We start from the raw sequence: 23,611 nt of genomic DNA on the forward strand, positions 1-23,611 counted from the left end.
GCTTTTGGCAGATGAGCAGCATACCCTGAAGAGGAATCCCCCCAGCAAGAGCAACTTTCCAGAGACTTGAGGTGAAACTTTTACTGAATTTGGGGATTTTGATGATAATGTTTCTTTCTAGTGGCAGGGCTGTTCTGTTCAGTGGGTGAATAGCAGGGCTAATGGTTTATAAATTGGACCTACAAGAGAGCAGTTAGAACTGGGCTTATGCTTAAATATTTAATTTTATCAGAATAATTAGTCCTAGATGTCTGCTGAGGGCTATTGAGTTGAAGAGCTATTAGTAAAGATTAATGAAAAATTAAAATTTAGACATTTATTTAAATCTGAATGATAATTTTAAATTCAGGTCACATTTTATTTCCTTGTGCTGCCACGCCAACTCTCTGAGGGTCTGCTGGTGCCTTCCAGGCCTGCTCAGAACGAGTTCCTCTGTGCATGGAGTGGAAGGAAGTGCAGGGCAAGGTGTGTGGAGAGGACTGGGTGCCTTTGCCAAAATGGAGCTAAAAGTTGGCTGTTAGTCTAAGCTGTTCCCAAAAGATTTTTCCCTACTTGTACTAAGGAGTGCTAGAGGACAATCCTGAGCCACGGATCACCATCATCAACACTGCTTTGTGTTTGTAGAGTTCTTGTCATGGTTTGTTCTGGACCCTCCTAGATGTCTCTTGGGAACGGCTCAGGATTTTGCAAGGACTGTCCTGTTTGGAGGCAAAGCAGGTTTAGTAGCGCAGGGTGGCTCGTTCCATACTAGTTGGACTTGGGGCAGAGGACGGACCTAAGCGAGGCTTAGTACTGATATAGGTGTACCCTTAAATGTTCTCTTTGGTCAGCAGGATGACAGTGCAGCCTCCAACGGGCCATTTATCCACCGAGCCTTAGGCAGCAAACTGGGATCAGGTGAACAATTATCTGACACTGCTGTCCAATTTCTTTTTTTTTAATCTGTGGAGGGTACCTGGAATCTTGGAGTGAATGCACAGCTTCAGAAGGCTAAATTTTGGGGACACAGGCACTGTCCAAGGAGATGGACTGTTCAAGCTGAGAACTAAGCCAGGTTCTTTCCTCGGAACATATAAATATAGGCTGGGTAGGACCTTGAAGCAGGCAGTTGGATTTCCCAGTGCGGGATAGCTAGAAGGGATTCCTAAGGACTGCCCTGCTCACCTTTGGTTTTCAGCACCATCTCGGCTGCCTGCGATGGTGTGTGCTGCAGCTGAGCTGGGTGTTGGGTGCTGAGGTTGTGCTCCCTGCCGGGGCTGGCTGAGCCCTGCACACAGGTTTAGTAACAGCACCCAAGGAGTGGGTATACTTCTAAGAAGTATACCCTTATACTCCTTAGAGCAGAGTGGGAGGTGGGAGCGAGCTAGCAAGGAGCAGCACGGGCAGCTTGTGAGGAGAGGTGAGCCTCTGAGCCCCGCGCTGCAGTTGCATCTTCAGTGCCGCCTGCTGTCTCTGACCAGTTCCTGGATAACACGGCAATGCCTTGGTGATCCCTTTATGTGGCTGTGCATTCCAGAGTGCAGCGCTGTAGCCAAGTCCTGAAGACAGTCTCAGGCCCTAAAGTCCTCAGAAAAGTTACTTCACCTGCTGTGTGTACAGCTCTTCTCTCTGTGTCCAGAGTGCAACTTGCCTTTTTCACAATAGGTGGCCTTGTAGGTAGGTGGAAGATCACTCCTACATCTGTATTTGTTTTCTGCTCTGAGTCCACCCCATTCTCTGTTTAGGTGGTTCGCTTGCCTGTGGTGCAGGACTTGACCTGGGGTGAGTTTTGGTTTGGGTTCTGAAGTATTTTTCCTGTGTGTCAGGATTATTCTCTCTTTGGGGCTCACCACTGCTCTCAGTTTGGTGGCATCTCTACATTTTCTCAGTCTCCTTTAGACTCAGTTACCTGTGCTGCTAATGAGACTGCTCAACAGACCCAATGGAGGGATCGTGCTAGGAAAACATAAGAAAGATCACTGTTTGTCACGTTTATTATGTTCTTCCCCCAACAACCATTGCTGGCAATGTTCAGAGACAGATTTTGGGCTGCACAGACCTTTGTCTGACCTCCCATAGGAGTTCTTACCATCTCTCTCTTTTATTGAAAAGGCTTCTCATTTTCCCACTGAATCAGGGGACAGTTTCCGAGAGTCCTGGTCTCTTTGGCTCGTTGTGGTTTCAGCTAGACATGTGTTTCCCTATTCTGCTTATGGGAATCCACATGGGAGACAGTGTCAGAAACCTTAATAAAGTCAAGATACCTTCCATCTACTGCTGCTTCAGCTGTTCAAGTGTGACTCTTTACTCAGTTTAACAAAGGTTAAAGTAGCACAGCTATGAAGTTGAATGTCCCATTTCTTTCTCCATTTTCACAAACTTCTGTTCTTCATACTTCAGACTCTGGCTTCAGCTTGGTTTTAGAGATAAGAACCTCCCTAACCTGGGATCAGTCTCCTTTATCAGAGTTCAGGCTACTTAGCAGGAATATATGCTGCTCTTGATGATGAGCAGTCTTGTTCATTGAGGCTGGCACAAACCTACCTACTTAAAAAAATATGCAAATTAGGTTGTTAAATAATATGTTGACAGCTCTATCTTGGGTTGTGACACAAGACCAGAACATTCCTTCTGTGAAATTATGTGTTGCCACCACCTTGCAGGGCCTCCACCTCCAGGCAAATGTGGAGTCAAAGCCTTTCTGAAACAGCAGACGCTGAACACAGAAGCGAGCACGGAGCTACCCATGTCCACCCCCAGACTGTGTATCCGAGTTGTTTAGCTGTGCACAGTCCTCTTGGGATTGAAAATGCCAAGGACGGGAGTAGGTCACCTGTGTGTCAGCTTCAGGATCAGAGGATTTACGAGCAGACCTGGATGTTGGGCTTGCTGTGGTTTCACCCTGTAGCTCTGCCTGCCACCAGCAGCATGCTGAAGGCTGCCGTGTGGATGAGATGAACCCGCTCTTTACCCTTACCGTTAAGCCACACTGCTGTGTAATGTGGGATCCAAGGTACTTTACATCTGGTCAAAGACATAAAGCAAATCATAGCTGCTGCTTTGCCTGGCCTGCCAGAAGGGGCAGAGACCTGTCAATGAAGATCCACTCTCAGTAGTTTCCATCTCTGCCGTAGTCCTTGTTTCACCCAGCTCATGAAGACAGTGTAGCAGGACAGATCTTTTCCTTCTTTTGTGATTGTAAGCTAGGTTCGACTTTCCTACCCAAGGCCATTATGTTTGTCCTGGATCAGACCACAAGTGTATCTAGCCCAGTATTTTTACAGTGGCCAAGAAGGAGGGCCCTAGGGAGGAGAGTAGAAGCAGGGAAAACATGCAGTAAATAGTTCCTGCAGCCTCCGGCCCCTTGTGGCACAGACACAGAGCTGAGTGTGGCTTCTGTGGATTTACTAACCCTCAAAAGACACCCATGGTGTTACTTTATCTGTTTGCCCCAAACCCCTGGAAACTTTTAGCGTCCACAGTGTCCTGTGGCAGAGTCCCAGCAGCTTATCTGCATGTCATGAGGAGCAGCATCTCTCCTTGTTTGTTGTGTTTGCAGAGACAGTAAACATTTGATATCCCTCTTCTCCAAACTATTCATAATTTTATAGATCTGTCATGTTTCTCCTGAGTAATTTCATTTTCCAGGTTGAGTAGTTCTTGTTTGTCAGTGATTTCCTCTGCAGAAATCAGATTCTTGACCATCTTTGTTGGAACCAGAATTGCAAACAGCTTTGGAGATGCTGGCATGCTATGGGTTGATACAGTAGCAAATTAATGTTTTGGTTTTTTTTGTGCTGTACTTATTTCCTGGTAACTCATAGTAATAGACCACTGTGGAACAGTGAGCTGGTATTTTCCTTAACGGTTGTTATTTTACATATAAAGCTATGATTTTTTTTTTTTCCATGTCTGTAACTTAATGCTGATCTACACTGAATGTCATCTGTCATTCCCTGATGAGACTTGGGAGGTCCTTCTGTAGATCTTCAGAGTTAGCCTTTGCCTCTGTGACCCTGAGCTCAGAGTGTCTTCAGCTGCTTTTACTAATGTGGTAGAAGAATGTGTTGATGTAGGGTGGCAGCAAGGGCAGGTCCTGCATTGCCGGTGTCACGTGGGGGAACAGGCTTCTCCAGGAAGGTGTGAGTCGACATAGTGCTGAGGGATATGGTGGAGTTGGGAACTGTCATCATTAGGTTAATGGTTGGACTTGGATGATCTTCAAGGTCTTTTCCAACCTAGACAGTTCTGTGATTCTGACTGCAAAGTTGAAGTGCAGATTCAGGAAGCTTTCTGGAGATAAACCTATTTCTGCTGAAGTGCTTATGTAGGTGGGAGCTAATAAGAGCTCTTTCACCATTTTCCTTAAGAAATGCTCCTGGCACCTGTGTGCAGTTGGGAGTCTCACTGATGGAGAAATGGTGCCTCCTTCTGCCTCTTCCTTCCTTGCTCTGCTTTCACCCTTGTTCATACCTTGTCCTCCTTTGTGCTGGGCCAAATGTCTTTCTGTCCACTATTTCTTACCTTAATGAGGTTAATTAGGTAAGTCCTGCATGAATGCTTGGGATAGGTGTGAGAGTGCATAGCAGGGGTGAATGTGCGGGTGGGTGTGAGAAGGCATCAGATCCACCTCAGCCAGTATGCACCGCTCCAGCAGCTGCAGTGGTAGGACTGTTTGGGACATCTCTGAGCAAGCAGCAACAGACCCAGTACTTGTTTAAATGGCTGAAGCAGAGCAAAGTGTAGGAATCCAAATTGCAATACAAGCAAGGAAACTTGTGTTTTCATCAGAGCATGGGCCTCAGGAAAGACAGCTTGTAAACCTTGTGACAAGTGGGCAGCAAAAGAAAGAGGACCTGGGGGAATCCTTGAACACTGTCAAAGGGTACCTGCTCAGGTAGACTAGCTCAAAAAACCTGGAATGTGCCATCTTCCTTCTGGAGCGTTACTGTATGGTCTAAGGGCCAGAGAACCATTGCTGTGGCAACAGATTTTTTTCAAATGCTCCTTTATTTTGATGGAATGTCCAAAACAATGTTGAAAATAGGCCATGGGACTAGCTGTGCCACAGTGCGTCAGAAGTCCAGTCAGGGCTGCTGGGGAAGCCACATAGCAGTGAGTTGGGGTTCAGTGTGATGCCCTACAGCCTTTGCTGGGTGAATGAAATTGGGGCATGTGTTAGGCAGCTAGGAGTGCACACTGTCACATGGGGAATAGCTGGGCCTGTGGGGGGGGGTGAGAGGTGCATCCCGTTGTTCTCTAATTGCACTGTTGAACAGCACGCTGGGAGATGTTAGGCGGTGGATTTCTGCTTAGTATCCCCACATGGCTTTGCCCTGCAGCCACACTGCTGTCTTGGCCTCCAGACTGGTGCAGGCGTGAAGTGTAGCTGCTTTTGGGCCTGTAAGCTTCCTTTTTCTAAAACTCTGCTCTGTCCCAGCTGTTGAGATCTGCTGGGAGTTTGCTGAATTGCATTTCTGCGCCAAGGCTGGGCAGGCACCCACACACAGACTGGTTGCCTGCTTGTCCTTTCATTTTCTGCCTGGTTCAGTAGCTGTAGGAGTTCAGGGCAGTCAGTAGCTATGGCAACTCCCCAAGCTGTTCTTGTGATTGGTGTAAGGGAGCTAAAAAGCTTTCATTTTAGCACTTACAAACTTCATTGATTGAGTTCTTCCAGGAAGAAGGTTGCAATTTTCTTTTCCGTGCTACTGGGTCCACGAGCTCATGTTTTTTGGGAGGGCTTTTGGAGCAATCCCCATTTTTGCAGGGTTTGTAGGAATCCATGTGGAAACATCTGAATGGCTGAGCCAGGCTTTTGGCCAGGAAGGCTCACAGCAATCACAGGGCTGTTCCTGCAAAGAAGCTGGCTCCTATGTCCTTCTACCGCTCTGTTAGGAGAGCGGAGTATACCCTGTGTCGGATGGGGTGTGAAGAAACACACAGTACCCTATCATTTTCGTGCCAACAGGGATATATCAGTGCCCATGTGGCTCTCGGGTATAATGCTAGGATGAATGTGCAGGTTAAAGCTGCCTACGCCTAATAAGCAAAATGATTCAGAGATGGTTATGAGTACTTGAAGCTGATCTTACTAGGTGTATTGTACCAGGGATGCCTTTGCCAGCTCTGTAGGTGTTGCTGGACTATAAATTGTGTGGATTTATGCTTTTGACTACTTCGCCCATTTATAGTGTGACACTTGTCAGATGTGCAGTGCTAGTCCTGTCTGACTTGGATAGGTGTTTGGGACAGGACAAAACAAGAGTCCAAGAAGATGAGAAGAGCTCTACTGGATGAGAGCAATGGTTTACCTACGCTGTATCCTACCTCCAGCAATGGCTAGAAATGGACTCCCAGGAAGGAGGATAGGGATAGGAGAAGGATGCAACAATGCAGGCCAAAGGATTCTCCCAGTCTCCAAGTTTTGGCTCAGAGATTTGCTGAGCTAGGTCCCTGTCCCTGTGTGTATGATCTTGAGGGATTTTTCTTCATGGATTTGTCTAGTTGATGCTTTATGAATCCATGAGGGCTTTTAGCTTCCACATCCTGCAGCAAGTTACCAATGTAACACCACATAGAAGCAGAAGCAGTGTTGAACAGAGTGAGCCCAACCAGAGATGAGCAGAAGGTGACAGGATGGGAAGAGAGAGTGAAAACACCAGCAGGAACTGGAGCCTGTACGACTGTCCCAGCCTTCAGCACAAGCATGACAGAAAGTGGAGGGAATAGAGCTGTGCTTGAAGGGCAAGATTTGTGGTGACCAGATGAAGAGGTCAGAAGAGCAAGTGTAGGAGGCGAGCTCGTTAAAGTGAGAGTGTGGAAGGTAGGTCTGAGAAGGTGTTTTACCTTATGCTAAATATCTGGGGAAAATGGAAGTTTGAGAAGAGGAAAGAGGTAGACTGAAGTGATGTGGGAAAGTAGAAAAGGAACAGAGGAGAGGGCACTGTAGGTGAGATGAATTTGCCCATCCTCAGCATCCTAGCTGCACCGGTGGCCAAAAGCAGATGTTGGGGAGGAGCATGAGAATAGCTAATATACAGTATGATTTCCCCCCCACCCACTTCCAGGGATTTCCTGAGTCGTAGGGCTTAGTGTTCTTTGCATTCAATAATCTCTGAAACTTTCTTCCATGAATTTTTCTAATAATTTTCTGGATCTGTATAAACTTTTGGCACCTATAATACCCTGCAAGTAGTGATTTCCATGGCTTTGCTGCTTGCTCTGAACCTCCCTGCAGTCATTCCCAGCTGACACACGTCAGTTTGTGTTTTATGGATGGCAGCAAACATCAACCTCCTCTACTCCTCTCCTGATTTTTATTGCTCTGTATTAGTATCTCCTCCCCCCACCAGCTGTCTTTGTTTCAGGCTGGAGGGGCTGATCCTGGGCAGTCTCCTTATATGCCACCTTTCTGAGATAGACAAGCCAGAAGCCCACAGCACTTGAGACAGAGCAGTAGTTTTCCCTCCTTGTTTACATTCCCCCTCTAATATTCCGGGTTTTATACTGCTATTACCATTGAACCAGCGTCTTAATAAATGCTGCAGTATCCCTGAGTCCAAAGCCCCTTTCTTCAAAAGGGGCAATACTGGAGAATTGCAGATAAAATCCAACGGCAACTGAGTACAAAGTAGACAACAGCAACAGACAAAATGTCGGCCTTGTGGCAGGACAGTTGGGAAGTTTCAGTTAGTTTAAAGCTCTCCTGAACTTTGGATCCTGTGGCTTTCAGCCAGACCATGGGTTGTTCAGCTCCAGGTGGCACCTTGATGCTAGCAGATGTTATGGGGGTGAGGAGAAGTGATGGTGACAGCCGTGGTCCCTGAAGCCCTTGCCACGCTGAGCCTGCGAGAGGTGGGAGGGAGGGATGGAGGGTGAAGGAGGTGGAAAACCTCCAAGTCCAATAAATATTACAAAGGCACCACTGAGCTGGGGGTGCTTTTCCCATGCCATCTGCAGGATGCTGCCAAGTTTGTGACTTGCATAGTATTTGTGAAATCAAATGTGACAGTAAAATCTGTTTCTGAGGACAGTACAAGTAGCAACATGAGACATGAGTCAGAGAAGAAAAACATCTTCCTCAGCTTTGATTCCAGTGCAGGATGGGGCATTTTTCTTGAAACAGCATGAAGGCAGGAAAGTAATTCTTGAGGTCTGTGATGTGATGAAGTCCCTAGCTGTCCCACCAACTGCTTGCTTACAATACATAAAAATGTGTCGCTGAATTCAAATACAAGGCAAATGTCAAACAAAATAAGTGACTTATCTGCTGCATGTACAAGGCATTTTTTGATAACTGGCAGATAGGAGCAGCATGCTGAGAGGCACTGAAAGTGTCAATCCATTTCTGATCATGAGCTCCAGATTACAGGCAACATCCTCCTTGCCATGGGGTTCCTAGGGCAAGGATTCCAGCACTTGCAGGGCTCTGTTCAGTGCTTGTGCAGGTTAACATCATTGTGTATTGCTGGAAGGAAGATGCTGCACCAAGTCACCAAATGCCCAGACCTGGTCTCAGTGAACCTTTACTTGGGAGTCTTTCCAGCATGAGGCAAGCAGTGATTTCGGAGAGGAGCCAGAGGAGAGCAATAGCAGCTTTGTAAAAAAAAAAAAAAAAAAAAAAAAAAGAAAAATCTCTGCTATGCACAGTAAAGCAACAGTGACTGGGTCTGCTCAAACCCCAGTGCTGCTCAAAGCATCTGCTGTGAGCAACTTCATCCTCTGCTTCTTTCACATTGGCTCTGCCAGCTCCATGTAGAGAAACTGCCAGGAGCAGAGCAGCACTGAGGGGTTCGGTGGGTAATCAGAATGTTGGTGTAGGGTTGGTGTGACTCGGTGACGTGCCAGATCCTCTCCTGCATCTGCAGAGCCTGCTGCAGTCTCCCACACTTGCTGTAGATGCTGTTTGGTGTCTTTGTTTTAGTCTCCTTGAACATTGTGGTTGTTGTGGTTATTTTTGGCTGCTGTCTCATTATTTCACATGTCTCTAGTCTAGTATTGTATTAGTCAATATTCAAACCACTTCCAGATTGTTTAGCTTGTTCTGACTTTGAGAATTTCCTCTCCCACTAGATGCAGATGTTTCTGAGACAGTTCATCCCTCAAAATACAGACATCCCTAAAAGTCACTTGGCATTTTGCCTTTGTGTTCAGTGGGGTCAGGGTGCCCCTTTCCATGCCCCAAGTAAGCAAACACATCGCCTGCCTCTCTTCAGCTGCCGCAGGAGGTTGTTAGGTGCCTGCAGGTGGCATGCAGGGTTGATGACATGTAGTAGACTCAGGCTCTTATTTAGTCTGAATATCTTGGTTTATATCCTTTTTTTTTTTTTTTTCTGGAGTATTTTTCTCCTGTTCCCATGACTGTGTATCATTTTGTGAGGTCAAGAACCAGGTGCTGGAAGGAGCTCATGAAAGGCAAAATCAAATTAAGAAAAACTTTCCTTCTGTCTCTCTTTATCTGACTGAAGGCACTGGCTGCAGTGTCCTCATCTGCTGCAATTTGTGACACTCATGTCCTTTTTCTGTATAAATGGCAGAGAAATTTTGCTTTACAAATGAAGAATGACATGCTGGACTCCTCCCAGCCCATTCCACCCTGGGGCAGGGAAGAAAAATCCTGCTGATGCTCTCACCATGTTGAGCTGTGATACAAGCATGAATCGTCAGCAGCATTACCGCATTTGAGCATGACATGTTCACGCTCCCTTGGATACGTATGCACTGCCAGAAAGCCTTTAATTAAAACTGCAGGTGTATATGCACACAGGGCAGAGCCCAACAAACATGCCTAACCTATACTTCAGGTGGAAGAGTATGCGCTAGAACCAGAGCGTAATCAACTCCTTCCTGACCTGCTTGGCCATCTGGGACTGGTAAGAGGAACCCCCTTGCTACCCCAGGTTTTGCTGATGTATGTCTCTAGAGCTGTCCTTATGCCTGAAGTGACTGTCAGCCTCCTAATGCAATCTGAATACATAGTTTTGCCTAAGGCTCCCTTTCCCCAGGTGTGTGCAAACACTCCCAGCATTGTGCTCAGTGCAAAAAGTACAGTTCCCACGGATATTCCAAGTAATAATTTAGCAATAAACAGAACAGGGAGGAGCTAAGCTCAGCCCAGCATGTGGGGAGGTGGAAGGAGAAGTACCAGATGTATGCCCCATCCTCAAGAGCATGGACAATAGCTCCACTTTGCTCCTCCCCTGAAACTAGACCACCTGTCAGCTGAGGAATGCAGAACTCTTAGCCTGTGTGGATTTGACAGTGCAGAGGACCCCAAGGACTCCAACTACAATGGTGCAAATTGCTATTCTTATCTTTGACTGTTTGTGAAAGATCATGGAGCATATCCTCCTGGAAACTATGCTAGGGCAAATGGAAAATAAGGAGGTGATTGGTGACAGCCAGCATGGCTTCACTAAGGGCAAATCGTGCCTGATGAATTTGGTGGCCTTCTGTGATGGGGTTACAGTTTTGGGGGACAAGGGAAGAGCAACAGTGTCATCTACCTGGACTTGTGCAAAGCATCTGACATCCTTGTCTCTAAACTGGGGAGATGGGGATTTGAGGGATGGACCACTGGGTGGACGAGGAATGGGCTGGATGGTCTCACTCGAAGAGCTGTGGTCAACAGCTCCATGACCAAGTGGAGAGCAGTGATGAGTGGTGTCCTCAGGGGTTGGTGTTGGCACCGGCGCTGTTTAACATCTTTGTTGCTGACATGGACAGTGGGATCGAGGCACCCTCAGCAAGTTCCCCAACGACACTGAGCTGTGTGGTGCAGTCACAGGCTGGAGGGAAGGGACGGGCCATCCAGAGGGACCTGGGCAGGCTGGAGAGGTGGGACTGTGCAAACCTCCTGCAGTTCAGCAAGGCCAAGGGCACATGGGTTGGGGCAATCCCCAGCACAAATCCAGGCTGGGCAAGAGGTGGCTGGAGAGCAGCCTTGTGGAGAAGGACTTGGGGGTGTTAGTGGATGGAAAACTGACTGTGAGCCAGCAACGTGCACTCACAGCCCAGAAAGCCCCCCGTGTGCTGGGCTGCACCCAGAGCAGTGTGGGCAGCAGGGCAAGGGGGGGGATTCTCCCCCTCTGCTCTGCTCTGGTGAGATTCACCCTGCACTGCTGGGTCCAGCTCTGCGGCCCCTAGCATAAGAAAGACACAGACCTGCTCAAGCAGGTCCAGAGGAGGCCACGAAGATGCTCGGGGGGCTGGAGCACCCCCTGTGAGAACAGGCTGAGAGAGGGCGGGTTCAGCTGGAGAAGAGAAGGCTCCGGGGAGACCTTAGAGTGGCCTCCCAGGGCTGGAAGGGGCTGCAGGGAAGGGGGGAGGGACTCTTTATGAGAAGGGTAGGGATAGGATGAGGAGTAACGGATTTAAACTGACAGAGGGGAGAATTAGTTTAGACACAAGGAAGAAATTCTTCCCTGTGAGGGGGGTGAGGCCCTGGCACAGGTTGCCCAGAGAAGCTGTGGCTGCCCCCTCCCTGGAGGCCAGATTGGACGGGGCTTTCAGCAACCTGGGCTAGTGGAAGGTGGCCCTGCCCATGTCAGGGTTTGGAATTACATGATCTTTAAAGTCCCTTAAAGGTCCCAATCCATTTTATGATTATAGCTGTGTCTGAGTCTGTTGATTTTCTGTTGTCTGTGGTGAGTGCTGCTCTCCAGGGTCTACTGGAAACCCCTAGAAGCTTCAGGAGCAAATGAAGAAATGAATAAAAAGTGGCTGTATAAAAAAGGCATTAATAATTCTCTTTTATCTTTAGGACTTGGTAAGGCTGAAACTTAACATATATTATGTGATGTTACCCTTTTGATAATGGGTACTGTGGAAGACCAGTAGTGCTGTCACTGGACTCCTGGGCTCCCCCAACCACAGTGAGGGATGTTGCATTATCAGTTTATAAGCACAAGCAAAAGGATAAAAACCCAAAGATTAAGTGCAAAATATGCTCTTGAGAGATAGCAGTCTTCTAGCACTTGACAGACACGCATGGCAGCTGGCAGCATTTTTATCTTGTCATAGCAGAGAACACAGTAGGAGTGGGTCCCAACAGCTCTTCCCATGTGGGCGTGTTGGGGACATCCTGAAACCCAGAACGGTGGGTGCTTGTGGGAGTCTCACCAACAACCAAATCAGAGCAAGGAACATGACATGTCGGGTAAGATGCTTCTGTGCATCTGGAGAGGAACAGCATCATGGTTGTAAGGACTTCTGGCAGAGATTATCTATGTAGGTCTCAACTAGTAGTCATTTAATTGCTGTTCCTGGAATAAAAGATGATTATCTCCCAATTCGTAAAGTGTTTCAGCCAGCACAAATGTTTCTAGCTAGAGGTTATTTGCCTCTGTGCACAGCTGTGAACTGACAAGGTAACGTAGTCCCGGTGGGAGGTTATATCCAATGGTGCTGCTGAAGAAGTGTTTTCATAAAACTGTAGATAATGATGAGCAAAACTGAGTGTTCAGAAAAAAATAAATTAAGAACATGAAGGGTAATTGACAGTTATGAAAGTACGCTAGTATATGTCCCACATTCTGAATTCTGGCAGCTGTTTAACAGGATGCCATGGCCAAAACCGTGCAGAGTCAGAAGACCCCTGAAAGACAATCTGTACTAAACAGGGGGAGGATGCAACTGATAATGATAAATATAAATAAAGTTAGGAGATACATGCACTTATTGAGAAGACCAGAAAACCCACTGGCAAATCCATGTGGAAAAGTAGAATCGGAACAAGTCATTTAAATAGTGAATCCTGGTAAATTCACTGCAGGGTTTGTTAGTAAGTCACTACTTTGAATCAGTTAAATTTTGTGCCATGTTTTTCTTACGAAAATTGAGTTTTGGCTTATTGTGCTATAATAATGAACCTTTTAGATCAGACAAAATCTTTTCTCCCTGTAGGTATTTACCAGCCACACATTTTGCCTTGATATTTGCTTTAAATAACAGATAGTTTGAGATTCCCCAGGCTTCCTACATACCTCATCGGAAGAGCATTTTTTCAAGAACTCAAATCCAAACATGTTATTGTGGCTCTTGGCTTAATGCAGGATTGCTGTTGTTGTTCAGGTGACATCAGTGATTTCTTTAGAGTTTTAAAGGATAAAAAAGCACTCATTACTACTTGTCTGAGCTTCTCACAAAGTTTCAGCTTGTGTTTTTGATGCATGGCTCCTGGAGAGGGACATCATTCCTAGGGGAGATGACTGCCATCCAGATACCTGCGCCCGTGTCTAGGTTCCCTTCATTGTCAGTGGGCAGAATACAGTCCCTCAAAGTGAATTCCTCTCCTCCTGTGCAAAGTCCCGTCTCCTTGGGAAGGTCAGATGAAGACACTTGAGCTTCTTTTTCTCTTTGAATCTAGAAGACTCAAGAGCTGCTTGTAGGTGTCTCTTCCTCTGTGTCACTACTTAAGCAAGCTGAGATGTGTCAGACTTGGGTGTGTAAATACGCAGTCCAGTACTGCATACAAAATAATGGCATTGCTACTGTCATAATTCTACTCTGTTTCCTGCTGATACAACCAAGACGGTCTGCCTCTGAACTGCAGCAGAATATCAGCTGCCTCTGTAGGTGAGATTTCTGCTCGGACCATCTAAACCTTTTCAGTGTTTCCAGGATACAGCCCTTCGGTGTCTTTGATCCCCCTTTATCATTTACTCAGATGTCTCTGTTTAACTGAACTATCCTTATGATTATATTTGCCACATTTTGTTTGCTATTTGTGAAAATTATCATCCTCTTCTTTTTTTTTTTTTTTTTTTGCTAAAAATGTAAAATAGAATTAGGATGAGAACTGCTCACTTTCCAAAAAGTGAGAGAAATCTGAAGTCCATACATCCATGTCAGATTGTTCAGTACCTTTACAAGCGAAGCAAGTTACTGCCTTATCAGCTTTATTTAACAAGTTCTGTTTAAACATCCCTCAACAATATTAATTAGCATTAATAGTAGTGCCAGTGTTTGAATCTTGCACCATTCCTTCTGATACGGCTTGGAGAAGAACAGTCATGAACAGACAGAGTAATTTAGGTTGGAAGTACCCCTGGAGGTCTCTGGTCCAAGCCCTCACTCAAAGCATGACCAGCTTAAAGCAACCTCTACATCTAAGATAATATTTTATAATGGCTGATTTCCCTCAGTCTTATAAATGTGCACTTTATTTGTAATACTAATTTGTTTAGCTTCTGTTTTCAAGCATTGGGGTTAGTTCTGGCTATGCCAAGAAGTTAAAGGGCCTTCTGCTGGAAGACTTCTTGTGAATAATTTCAGCATACTTGTTTGTAGAAGGTGTTGCTTTACGTCTCCTTCTCCTTATTAAGCTAATTAGATTGAGCCTCTTTCATGTCTAAAGTAAATCACGTCAGCTGGGGAGGTACTGGGAAGTTCTAGGGCTGCCTCTGGTAAGAGTTCTGAGTATCTCCATGGATGGAGGTGCCACAGTCTCTCTGGAACCCTGTGCCAGTGCTTGACCGCTCTCACAGTGAGGGGGGAAGGAAAAAAGTCATAATATCTCTTGGAATTTTTCTTTCACTGTGTGCCTCGAGCCTGGCTCAGTCTTCTCCCTCCTGTTCAGTAGCTGCAGGCACCAAGATGTCTTTACCTTCTCTTCTTCAGGCTGAGTAATTCCACTTCCTTCAGTGTCTCCTTGTATGTCCACTGCTCCAGCCCATGGCCATCTTGGTGGCCTCTTCTGGACTCAGCCCAGTACATCTGTGTCTTTCTTGTGCCGGGCAGTCCCAAACACTGCACTCTCGATGTGGCCTCGCAAGAGGCAATTGGAGAGAAAGGATCACCTCCCTTGACCTGCTGCCTGCACACTTGCTGACACAGCCCCATCCGTGCTTGGCTGCCTTAGCTACAAGGACACAATGCTGACCTCTGTTCAACTTTTCATCCTCCAGGACTCCCCAGATTCTTTTCTGTGAAGCTGCTTTCAAGCCATCATCCCTAGTCTGTCCTGGTGCCACAGGAGCAGGACTTGGGCTTCTTTTTGTGGAGGATGCTGTCCACCCCTTTCTCCATCCTGTCAAGGAGCCCTACCCTCCAGCGTATCATCCATGTACCTGCTGAGAGCATGTTCCATCCCATCATCTTTGTTCTTAATAAAGACATTAAACATCATTAGCCCCTGAGGGACACTAGTAATCCATTCGTGCAATTAATTGCTTAGTTCAATTTTCTACTTCATTTAAAGATTTGAGTGTTTCTCCTAAATCATATTCTCCTCCTCTGGGCCTCTGAGCAGCCTCTGACGTCCACAGAGGAGATCAGTGACTCAGTCCCAACATCCCTCTCCTGCTCTTTATGACCCATGAGCTGTGACAATGTAGCCGGAGGGTCTAAATCCTGACTCATGGCTCACACTGAGCTCTCCACCCAGCATTATCCTGGGCAGACACAAAGGTGTGTTACTAGCCACGTTCCAGACTCTGTAGGAACCAACTTTAGCAGTGTGATTTGGTGGAGCAACAAGATGGGTGGTTCACCACCAGTACTGGGTCTCTTCCCAGGGATCTGTGCCCATTAGCCCCTTCCTTCCTAGTGGATACTGCACTGGACCACCCCGGGTCACCTTCTGGGGTGATTGTTTCTTCTGTCTGCAGAAGCCTGTTGTCTTCAGGGCAAGGTCACCTCTCTGCACCCAGTTGCTCACTGAGCGTGCGCCTCTACTGGCCTCCCCAGTGGGGCTTCCCCAGGGTGCTGAGTGTGAGAGAGGCGGGTGTCCTGCTCCATTCAAGGGACAGATGATGCTGCAGGAATATTTGGGATGCAGAAGTAGATAGAGGAAAGGGAAGAGCGGTCTCTCAGCCTCACCCCTCTGCCCACCTGGCTGTGGCAGTAGCTCTCCATTTTCCACCCCTTCTCACAAAGAGGGCTGCGGGACTGATCCCAGAGGCAGAGCTTGGTCTCACTGTGGCAAGGAGGCTATCACTTGGGAGCCAGAGCTGCCCGCTTCCAGGCTGGTGTGACGCTCCTGGGTCACGCACAGCCCTGTCCCCTGAGCTCTGCAGGAGCTGTGGCCTGAAAACCAGTGCTGCCCAGTGTGCACGGCATCACGCTCCGCCAGCTGCGTCCCGGGGAAGAGGCTGCTCTCACTTCCCAGCCAGTGTCCAACGCCAGGTTAACCATTAACTCCCTGCTCTGAGGCCTGCCGGGGACAGGGCTTTGTTTTCAGGGAACTGCTTGCTTTGGCCTTTCCTGTGACGCTCTGGTGACGTTTCTGAGTGGGATCCTGCCGGGTCTGAATAGCCTTTCCTGCCTGCAGCCAGCCGTGCAGCAGGACAGGGTCTGTGTGGCCTTTATGACCTGTGGGCAGTGTGAGGCAGGGTGGCACGGGAGTGGGATGGTGGTGTGTTGAGGGAGGGGACAGGCGTGTGGCCAGGGCCAGGCACACCACTGCGCACGGGCTGCAGAGGTTCCTCTCTGGGTGCTTTTTGGGGTGCTCCTTTCAGCTACCTGAGGTGTGTGAGACCAAGCAGATAGGTTGGTGACCCCTCCCAGAGTGAGGGAGGTGCCTTCGGAGAGGGGTTGCAGGGTGCCCGGTGGGTGCCTCTTGGCAGCCGGGGCCCCCATTCCCAGCAGGAAGTGAATCACCTTCAGCCACAGGTTTCACGTCGGGGTGCTGCAGTCTCCCTTACTGGCACTGTCTCCTCCCCACATCCTGCTCTTTGCTTCTTGGCACTGTGAAACAGGAAACTCCTGAGTGTTTCCTCTGCAGGGAGCTCCACAAAAATGCTGGAAGCCAAGTCCTGCTTCAAGGCAGACAGCCTGAGTAAGGGTGCAGGTCCGAAAGCTGCAGTCGCCCCCCTCCACTCAAGTTTGCAGTAGCCCTCGCACAGGCTGGGGACGTGCCTCGGTCCCAGGACAGGATGATGCTAATGCTGAGCACCAGAGAGACTTCAGATCCTCCCAGCACTGTTCTGGCCTGCTCAGGAGCCCCTCCCTGCTACTCCCTGCCAAGCACAGAGGGGCTGTTTAAAGAAAGCCCTGCCACCTCTGAGCTGAGCTGGGAAGAGATCTGCAGTCAGTGCGTGAGAGTGTGCCCATGTGTTACAATCACTGCTCATTGTCAGCGGCGAGGGGAGAGGCGTAAGTGTTCGCAACTGCTCATCTCCTGGGTGGGCGAGTGGGTGGCAGCCGAGGGCAATGACAGCTTTTGAAACAGGAGAGAGAAACTTAAAACTCCACTAGCACGGTGTCCTCAGAATGTGATTACAACCCAGCTGAAAATTTCAACCAAGCAGCCTGGGCTGCAGGAGAAATACTGGCAACGATGGGCAGTGGTGACTGGCAGCAGCTGTCACACCAGTGAGCCAGGTGTGGGGGGGCTTGCCCCCTCCTCAGTGGCCACCAAATGGCTGGGGGTTGCATTTTCTAGTTCCCAGGTCTTGTTTATGGTTCCTGAATCGTCATCTCTCAGGCATCTTCAGGAGACTGGTGTAGTGCTGAAGAGGGGTGTCTGCTGCGTGGGCATGTCCGTGTACAGGGACCTGAGTCCTGTACCTGCAGGAACCTCTGCAGCCCAAGAGCTTGCACGTGGGCAGCTTTTGCTGACTGCTGGGTAAGGGCCCACTGGTTGTGCACACACTGCCCGTGCAGACCAGCAGAAGAGGGCACTTCCTTCCCTCGGCTATTGGGAACAGGCTGGTTTTGGAAACCCAAAGTAAATAGACTGTGGCTCTTACCTGCAGTTTCATTTCTCTTAATTTAGCATTTAGAAGTGTGTTTAATTAAAAAGTTATTTATATAAACATTTATAGTGTAACTTATACAGTGAGAATATTTATTCTGAGCTTTTATATTGATTTTAAGTGTTTTTTCTTTCAGGGTGAGATTGCCTCTGTTCAAAGAAACAGCAACGTACTAGGAATACACAAGGTGTTAAAGACCACACCATTCACCCCGACTAAACAAAGCTCTCAATTAAAAGGAATAAAAAATAAACATGGCAGAATTTACAGGTTACAAGGAAACCTCAAATCGGCACCTACGATTCAAATTGCAGAGTCTTAGTCGCCGCCTTGATGAACTGGAGGAAGCAACCAAAAATCTGCAGAAAGCAGAGGATGAGCTGCTTGACCTCCAGGACAAAGTTATCCAGGCAGAAGGCAGCAACTCCACCATGCTGGCTGATGTTGAAGCCCTGCGGAAAAGAGTGCTGAAGATCGAAGGCAAGGATGAAGAAATCAGGAAGGCTGAAGAGCTTTGCCGGTTAATGAAAGAAAAACTTGAAGAGGAAGAGAGCCTCACCCGAGAGCTGAAGTCAGAAATTGAACACCTTCAGAGGAGAATGGCAGAGCTGGAGAAGCTGGAGGAGGCCTTCAGCAGGAGCAAGAATGACTGTACGCAGCTGTGTCTTAGCCTCAATGAAGAAAAGAACTTGACTAAAAAGATATCTACAGAATTAGAAATACTTAGAGTGAAAGTGAAAGAACTGGAAGCATCTGAGGACAGGCTGGATAAAACAGAGCAGAGCTTAACGGGTGAGTTAGAAAAACTGAAATCCTTAGCGCTGAGCTTTATCACTGAAAGAAAACATTTTAATGAAAGAGAAAAGCAGAATGAAAAAATAATCCAGGAGCTAACACAGAAACTAGAACAAAACAATAAACTAAATAGGGCAGATCAAACTAGAAATGCATCCAACTTGCTAGAAAGGTCATCAAATAATCTTCTGGACAGAAATGATTTGAGAATTGAAGATGACTTGACTTCTGCATTGCCCTCGAAGGAGACCAGGAAGAAGGGAAGTGTGGATTACCTGAAACATGTAGAAAATGAAACCAGGAATAAATCAGAAAACCAGAAGAATAAAAATCAGGAAGACAACAAAGTGAAAGATCTCACCCAAGAAATTGAGAAACTTAGAACTCAGGTAAAACGTTTTGAATCTTTAGAGGAAGAACTTAAAAAAATGAGAGCCAAAAACAGTGACCTGCAAGACAGTTACTTGAGTGAACAGAATAAAAACAAACTCTTAACGGGTCAGCTAGAAGAAATGAAAATGCAAATAAAGAAACAGAAAGATCTGGAGAATGGGGAGGTTGAAAACGAAGATACAAACATTTCTAGCAGGGGAAAACATGACAGACCTAAATACAGAGGTGTCGCAGCTGATTTGACAGCTGCCAAGCACAAGCCAAGGGAGCTCTCACCGCAGCAGCGCCGGGACAGAGTGAGGAACAGAGATTTCTCTGTCAATAACGACAGCTACAGCCACGGTGGTAAGCAGGTGCCCAGTCCAAGCTTAATGAACAGAAAAACAGGAAAAGCATCTGGTGCATCTGCCCTTTCAGACACTGCTGTCACAGATACAAAAAGACTGGAAGAGAAATCTTCAGTTCCTACTTTTTCTTCTGGTCAGAAGGAAGGCTGTGTCAGTCAGAATGAGGGGAAGAGATCAAAAGAGCAGCCGTCTGTCCTCAGCCGATATCCTCCTGCTGCACAGGAGCAGAAATCTTGGAAAGCACCTTCCAAACCTCTTGGTGACACAGGCCTGAGATCCAAGGCTGAAAAGCCATCTCAGGTGCTCCGTGGCAGTGCTGACGCACGGGATGAAAAGTCAGGCAAAGGAGAATCAGTGGCTGCTGTGGCCGAGAAGCTGAAAACAAGTCAGGCAGAAGTCAGTGAGTGCTCGGGGGACGTGCTGCTCACCAGGGGCAGTCACACCTCTTCGAACGGCACAGCTTCAGCATACAGGTACCACCTCTCCTCCCATGTGTCGGCGTCGGACTCTGCTGGCTCTAAAGCAGAAGCAGTGAACACTTTTGCTGCATCACACAGACAGCCCTCGGAGGGGAGGGCTAAAAAAGCAATAATCTCCCAGGAAAGAGAATTTGCAGACACAGCAGTTGAAAGTGCAAAGCCTTCAACACTAGCAAAGCATTCCCATCGCTCCAGAAGTCAGGAAGACATTCTGCAGATTCTCACAGGTCTCGATAAAGAAGACACGGAGCAGTCTTCAGCAACGGATCTTGTAAATGCTGGCTTAAAAACGGACTCCAAAACCATCCAGAGTAACCAGGAAAAACTTAATTCAGATGAGGAATCGGGAAGAAGCAAAAAAACAACTACTCAGTCAGATTTTGAGACAAGAAAGAAAGTCAGTTCCAAGCAGTACTCCAATTCCAGGGTTTTTAGAACATCACTTTTTGAAAATGACAAAAACACTGTAAATGATGAAGACTCCACCAAGTGTATAAAACCATCAGATGCCAGCACTGGAGGATTTAAATCCAGAAGGTCGTTCAGCCCGAGAGAAGCTCTGAGATCAAAAGCTGTCATTAAACCTGCAATTGTTGAAAAGGATATGAAGGCAGTCATGGGAGGGACTGTTTCTGAGGCAGAGTCAGAAAAACAGAAGTCTGTTTTTAAAACAGTAACAAATAAAATGACAAGCAGCATCACAATCTTCCCTTCTGAACCAACAGCTCCAAGGACCAGTGCAGATCTAGTAGCAAAGGAAAGGCATGTTACCACCAGCAACATCAGAGTTGCTCCAAATGAGCCTTCACCAGTAACAAACAATCTCCCCACACCCTTTGAGATATCAATTAATAAAAGTGCTCTGAAATTATCTGAGATGGATAGAGTTGGAGAGGCAGCGCTGAGAAGTAAAGCAGAAACAGTGGTTTCCAGAAGCAGCATTGTGATAAAGACTTCTGAACTCACGGAGAGGAACACTGAGCTGCCTTCAGAGACAGTCAGTTGGAAGAGCCATGGCTCTTCAGATGCAGCTTCATCCGAAACAAAACATGTCACTGTGAGAAGTTCCTGGATAACAAGACAAGGCTTACATTCCCTGGAGGACTCTCAGACCAAAGTGGAAAAAAGTGCAGCTTCCAGTACTACAAACACGTGTAGGTCCTCAGTGGACCTCGCAGAAACGGAAAGGAACAGTGCAAGAACAAACTCCCTGGAGCAGAACTCAGCAAGAACCAGTGCCACGGCCAATTCCTGGAGTGCCCCTGAACTGGGCTCCCGAAGGACCAAAAGTAACTTAAGTGCATCTGAACTGCTAACACGCAGGAGCTATGCAAGTGATCCTACAACAGCTGCTGCTTGGCACCGGACCACGCTACCTGTAAGTATCCTTACGTTAAACGCTCTTGTCTTTCAGCTGATGAGGTCTTCCAAGTTGTCTGTTAGTTGTAGGATGCCTGATATGAAATTCTTACAGCTTATTTCCTGAAGTGCTGCCCTCTCCCACCTCCTGTTATCTTCAGTGGAGCATCTCATATGTGAAATACCCAATTTAGACTTCTTGAAATTAGATCCATCTGCCTGGGTCTATAACTATATAGTAGCATTTGGTCTTGCCAAGATCAGAGAAGATATAGTCACAGCTTATGTAGGGCATGGTATACTTTTCAGAGTAGCTTTGCATGGCACTGTCAACTTGGAGTAGTAACGAAAAAGTGGTAGAAATGAGCAGATTTTAATAGGGTTGTGCCTCAGGCAGGGTTATAGCTCTGACAGCAGCTGTAGAGATACAGCTCCTTTTGGTAAGAGCTGCATGCATGGTTTCCCCATGTGAAACCAGACTCTGGTCTGGAAATGCTTCCCAGGCATCTCCTAAACAGATGAGTGGTGGCTGGTTATGCAGGACTGCTCCCTCCTTGGTCTCTGTCAGTATGCCACCTGAAAAGAAGCAAGAGCTGTGCAATTTTCCTGTTGCTTTGGCTGGTACTAGCGAGGGGAGTCCCTCAAAGCAGGGCTGACACACAGACCATACTTGCCACCAGAGCTGCAGGCTCCAGCGTAATATTTCAAGTGAGTTCACTGCCACCAAGTGCCCTTCAAGTCCATTAAACCACATACCGGTTCCTGCTGGAGCTCCTGCCTCTGCTCTTTACTTAGAGCTGCTCTAAGCAGGTGCTGCCATTGCCAGCCTCCAGGAGGAACCCACCTGAGTAAGCAGACAGGCCTGCGGACAGATTCATAGCCAAATGACGCTGGCATTGACAAGCGTGAGGTGGTGGACTTGTGAAAAGAGTTTTACATTTGCAAAACTTCTCTTCCACTTCTCTGGCAATGAGACGTGCAGAATTTGCACCATTGCCTGGTGTTACAAAGTGCAGGTTGGCCTTCCAGCTACTTTTGGACACTGAGAATACATTGTCTCCTTGGCCAGGGTCACTCCTGAGTCACAGGCAGTCTGTACTTCTCTTTCATGAATCTAGGCAGGACTGACATGACTGACACGACTTCTGTGTAAAAGGAGCTTGAGAAATGGGAAATCCATCCTCAAACCGCCCTTTATATCAGGAGTTTGAATTCACAGCACTTACAACCTTGAGTCTCACAGCTGAAGAGCTCTCCACTTGCAGCTGGGCTCATGTGTGGTCGGTCACGGACCCCTAAGGAGTGGGCACTCGTATTTCTTTCCCATCTTGCCCCTAGCAGCCCACCCAGGGCTGAGTACAGCTCTGCAGTACATTCTGCCGGTGGTCTCAAGGTCACTGTCATACCAAGTTAGCTAGCTGTGCGGTGTGCCTGCGACAGCCGTTGAAATGTGCCTGACAGAGCAACTTGACCTCTGCGTGGTCATCCTGGGTCTCCCTGATGAATTCATTGGCTTCCAGCCTTGCCCATGTCTGCAGTGACAAGCAGTCAGGAGAGCGACTGTGGGGTTAGTTCACACAGGGCTGTTGAGTATTGAGTTGGGTATCTCTGTGCATCATACTTTGAAATAAAATCACCCTGACATAGTCACAAATCTGAATTCTTGGTCATAAATTAAGTATATTTTTAGCTTGTAAACGAGGAGTGTGAAGTTACCCAGAAAGACTGCAGATATACCAGATTTTATGTATTTGAGCAGCTCAAATTATTGCATATGCCCTTGGAAAAAACCCAAAATCTCTGCCTTTGAAGAGTATCTTTAGGCTTATAATATGCCTCATGTCACAAGCAGTCTGTTTCTGCTGGGATTTGAGTTTCAGTTCAAGATGTTTCTCTGGCAGAAGGCTTGGCACTGATCTCTGCTAACTTTGCACATTCAGCTGTGCTGCCATCTCTTCCCAGCCCCACTATCCAAACTCTGAGATTGCCTTAAGAATCCCATTTGAGAAACACGGGGTCTGTGCTGGTTTTCCCACAGTACATCTTCCTCTCCTCCGTGGAACACTCCTGACATCTGACCGGTTGCTGCAGCACAGCAGGAGACTAAAGCAAGGTGGAGGCTCGGCCCCTGCCCCGGCCTGTCCCTCAGGACAGACCCAAACTGAGCACCTGGAAATAAGGAGATGCCGAGGCACAAGGTGGAATTTCAGCCTTCTGGTTTTGTACCGCTGGTATAGGCAAGTGTCCCTAATAAAGCTGCAGGAGGTGTCGGCTGCTCTTAGCAATCCTTGTGGTACAGAAGCAGCAGGTCCTCGAGCGCTGCTTTGGGGGCCCCAGAAAGCCGGTGGGTGCTGGCGGATGGGTGCTGCAGCCCGAGGCCCAGCTCCCTCTAGTGCTCGCAGCCAGCCTTTCTCGGGCTCCCACAGGAGACCTGAGGACATGCAAGACCTGGAGCAGTCCTGTTGAGCTTCACGTTTCAGAGAATGAAGTGGGTATTTCTCTGGTGGGATGTTTGACTGCGGAACATGTGCAATGCCCGAATTAGTCCAAAGGCACTGAGCAG

General features: G+C 47.6%; 1 protein-coding gene across 4 annotated transcripts in view; it reads left to right on the forward strand.

The window, feature by feature from the left end:
- Positions 1–23,611, forward strand: part of LUZP1 (leucine zipper protein 1) — a 43,610-nt gene that overhangs the window by 11,456 nt on the left and 8,543 nt on the right. For 3 of the 4 annotated variants that reach the window (XM_074926041.1, XM_074926044.1, XM_074926043.1), the window contains exon 2: positions 17,812–21,067. In XM_074926041.1, coding sequence (XP_074782142.1) covers positions 17,930–21,067 — 3,138 coding nt within the window. In that variant the 5' untranslated portion in view covers positions 17,812–17,929. Of the gene's footprint in view, positions 1–6,702; positions 6,803–17,811; positions 21,068–23,611 lie in introns of those variants that run through there. The other variant, XM_074926042.1, reaches the window with a different exon arrangement.

Source organism: Athene noctua, chromosome 24 (assembly GCF_965140245.1).
Source record: "Athene noctua chromosome 24, bAthNoc1.hap1.1, whole genome shotgun sequence".
Classification (NCBI taxonomy): domain Eukaryota; kingdom Metazoa; phylum Chordata; class Aves; order Strigiformes; family Strigidae; genus Athene; species Athene noctua.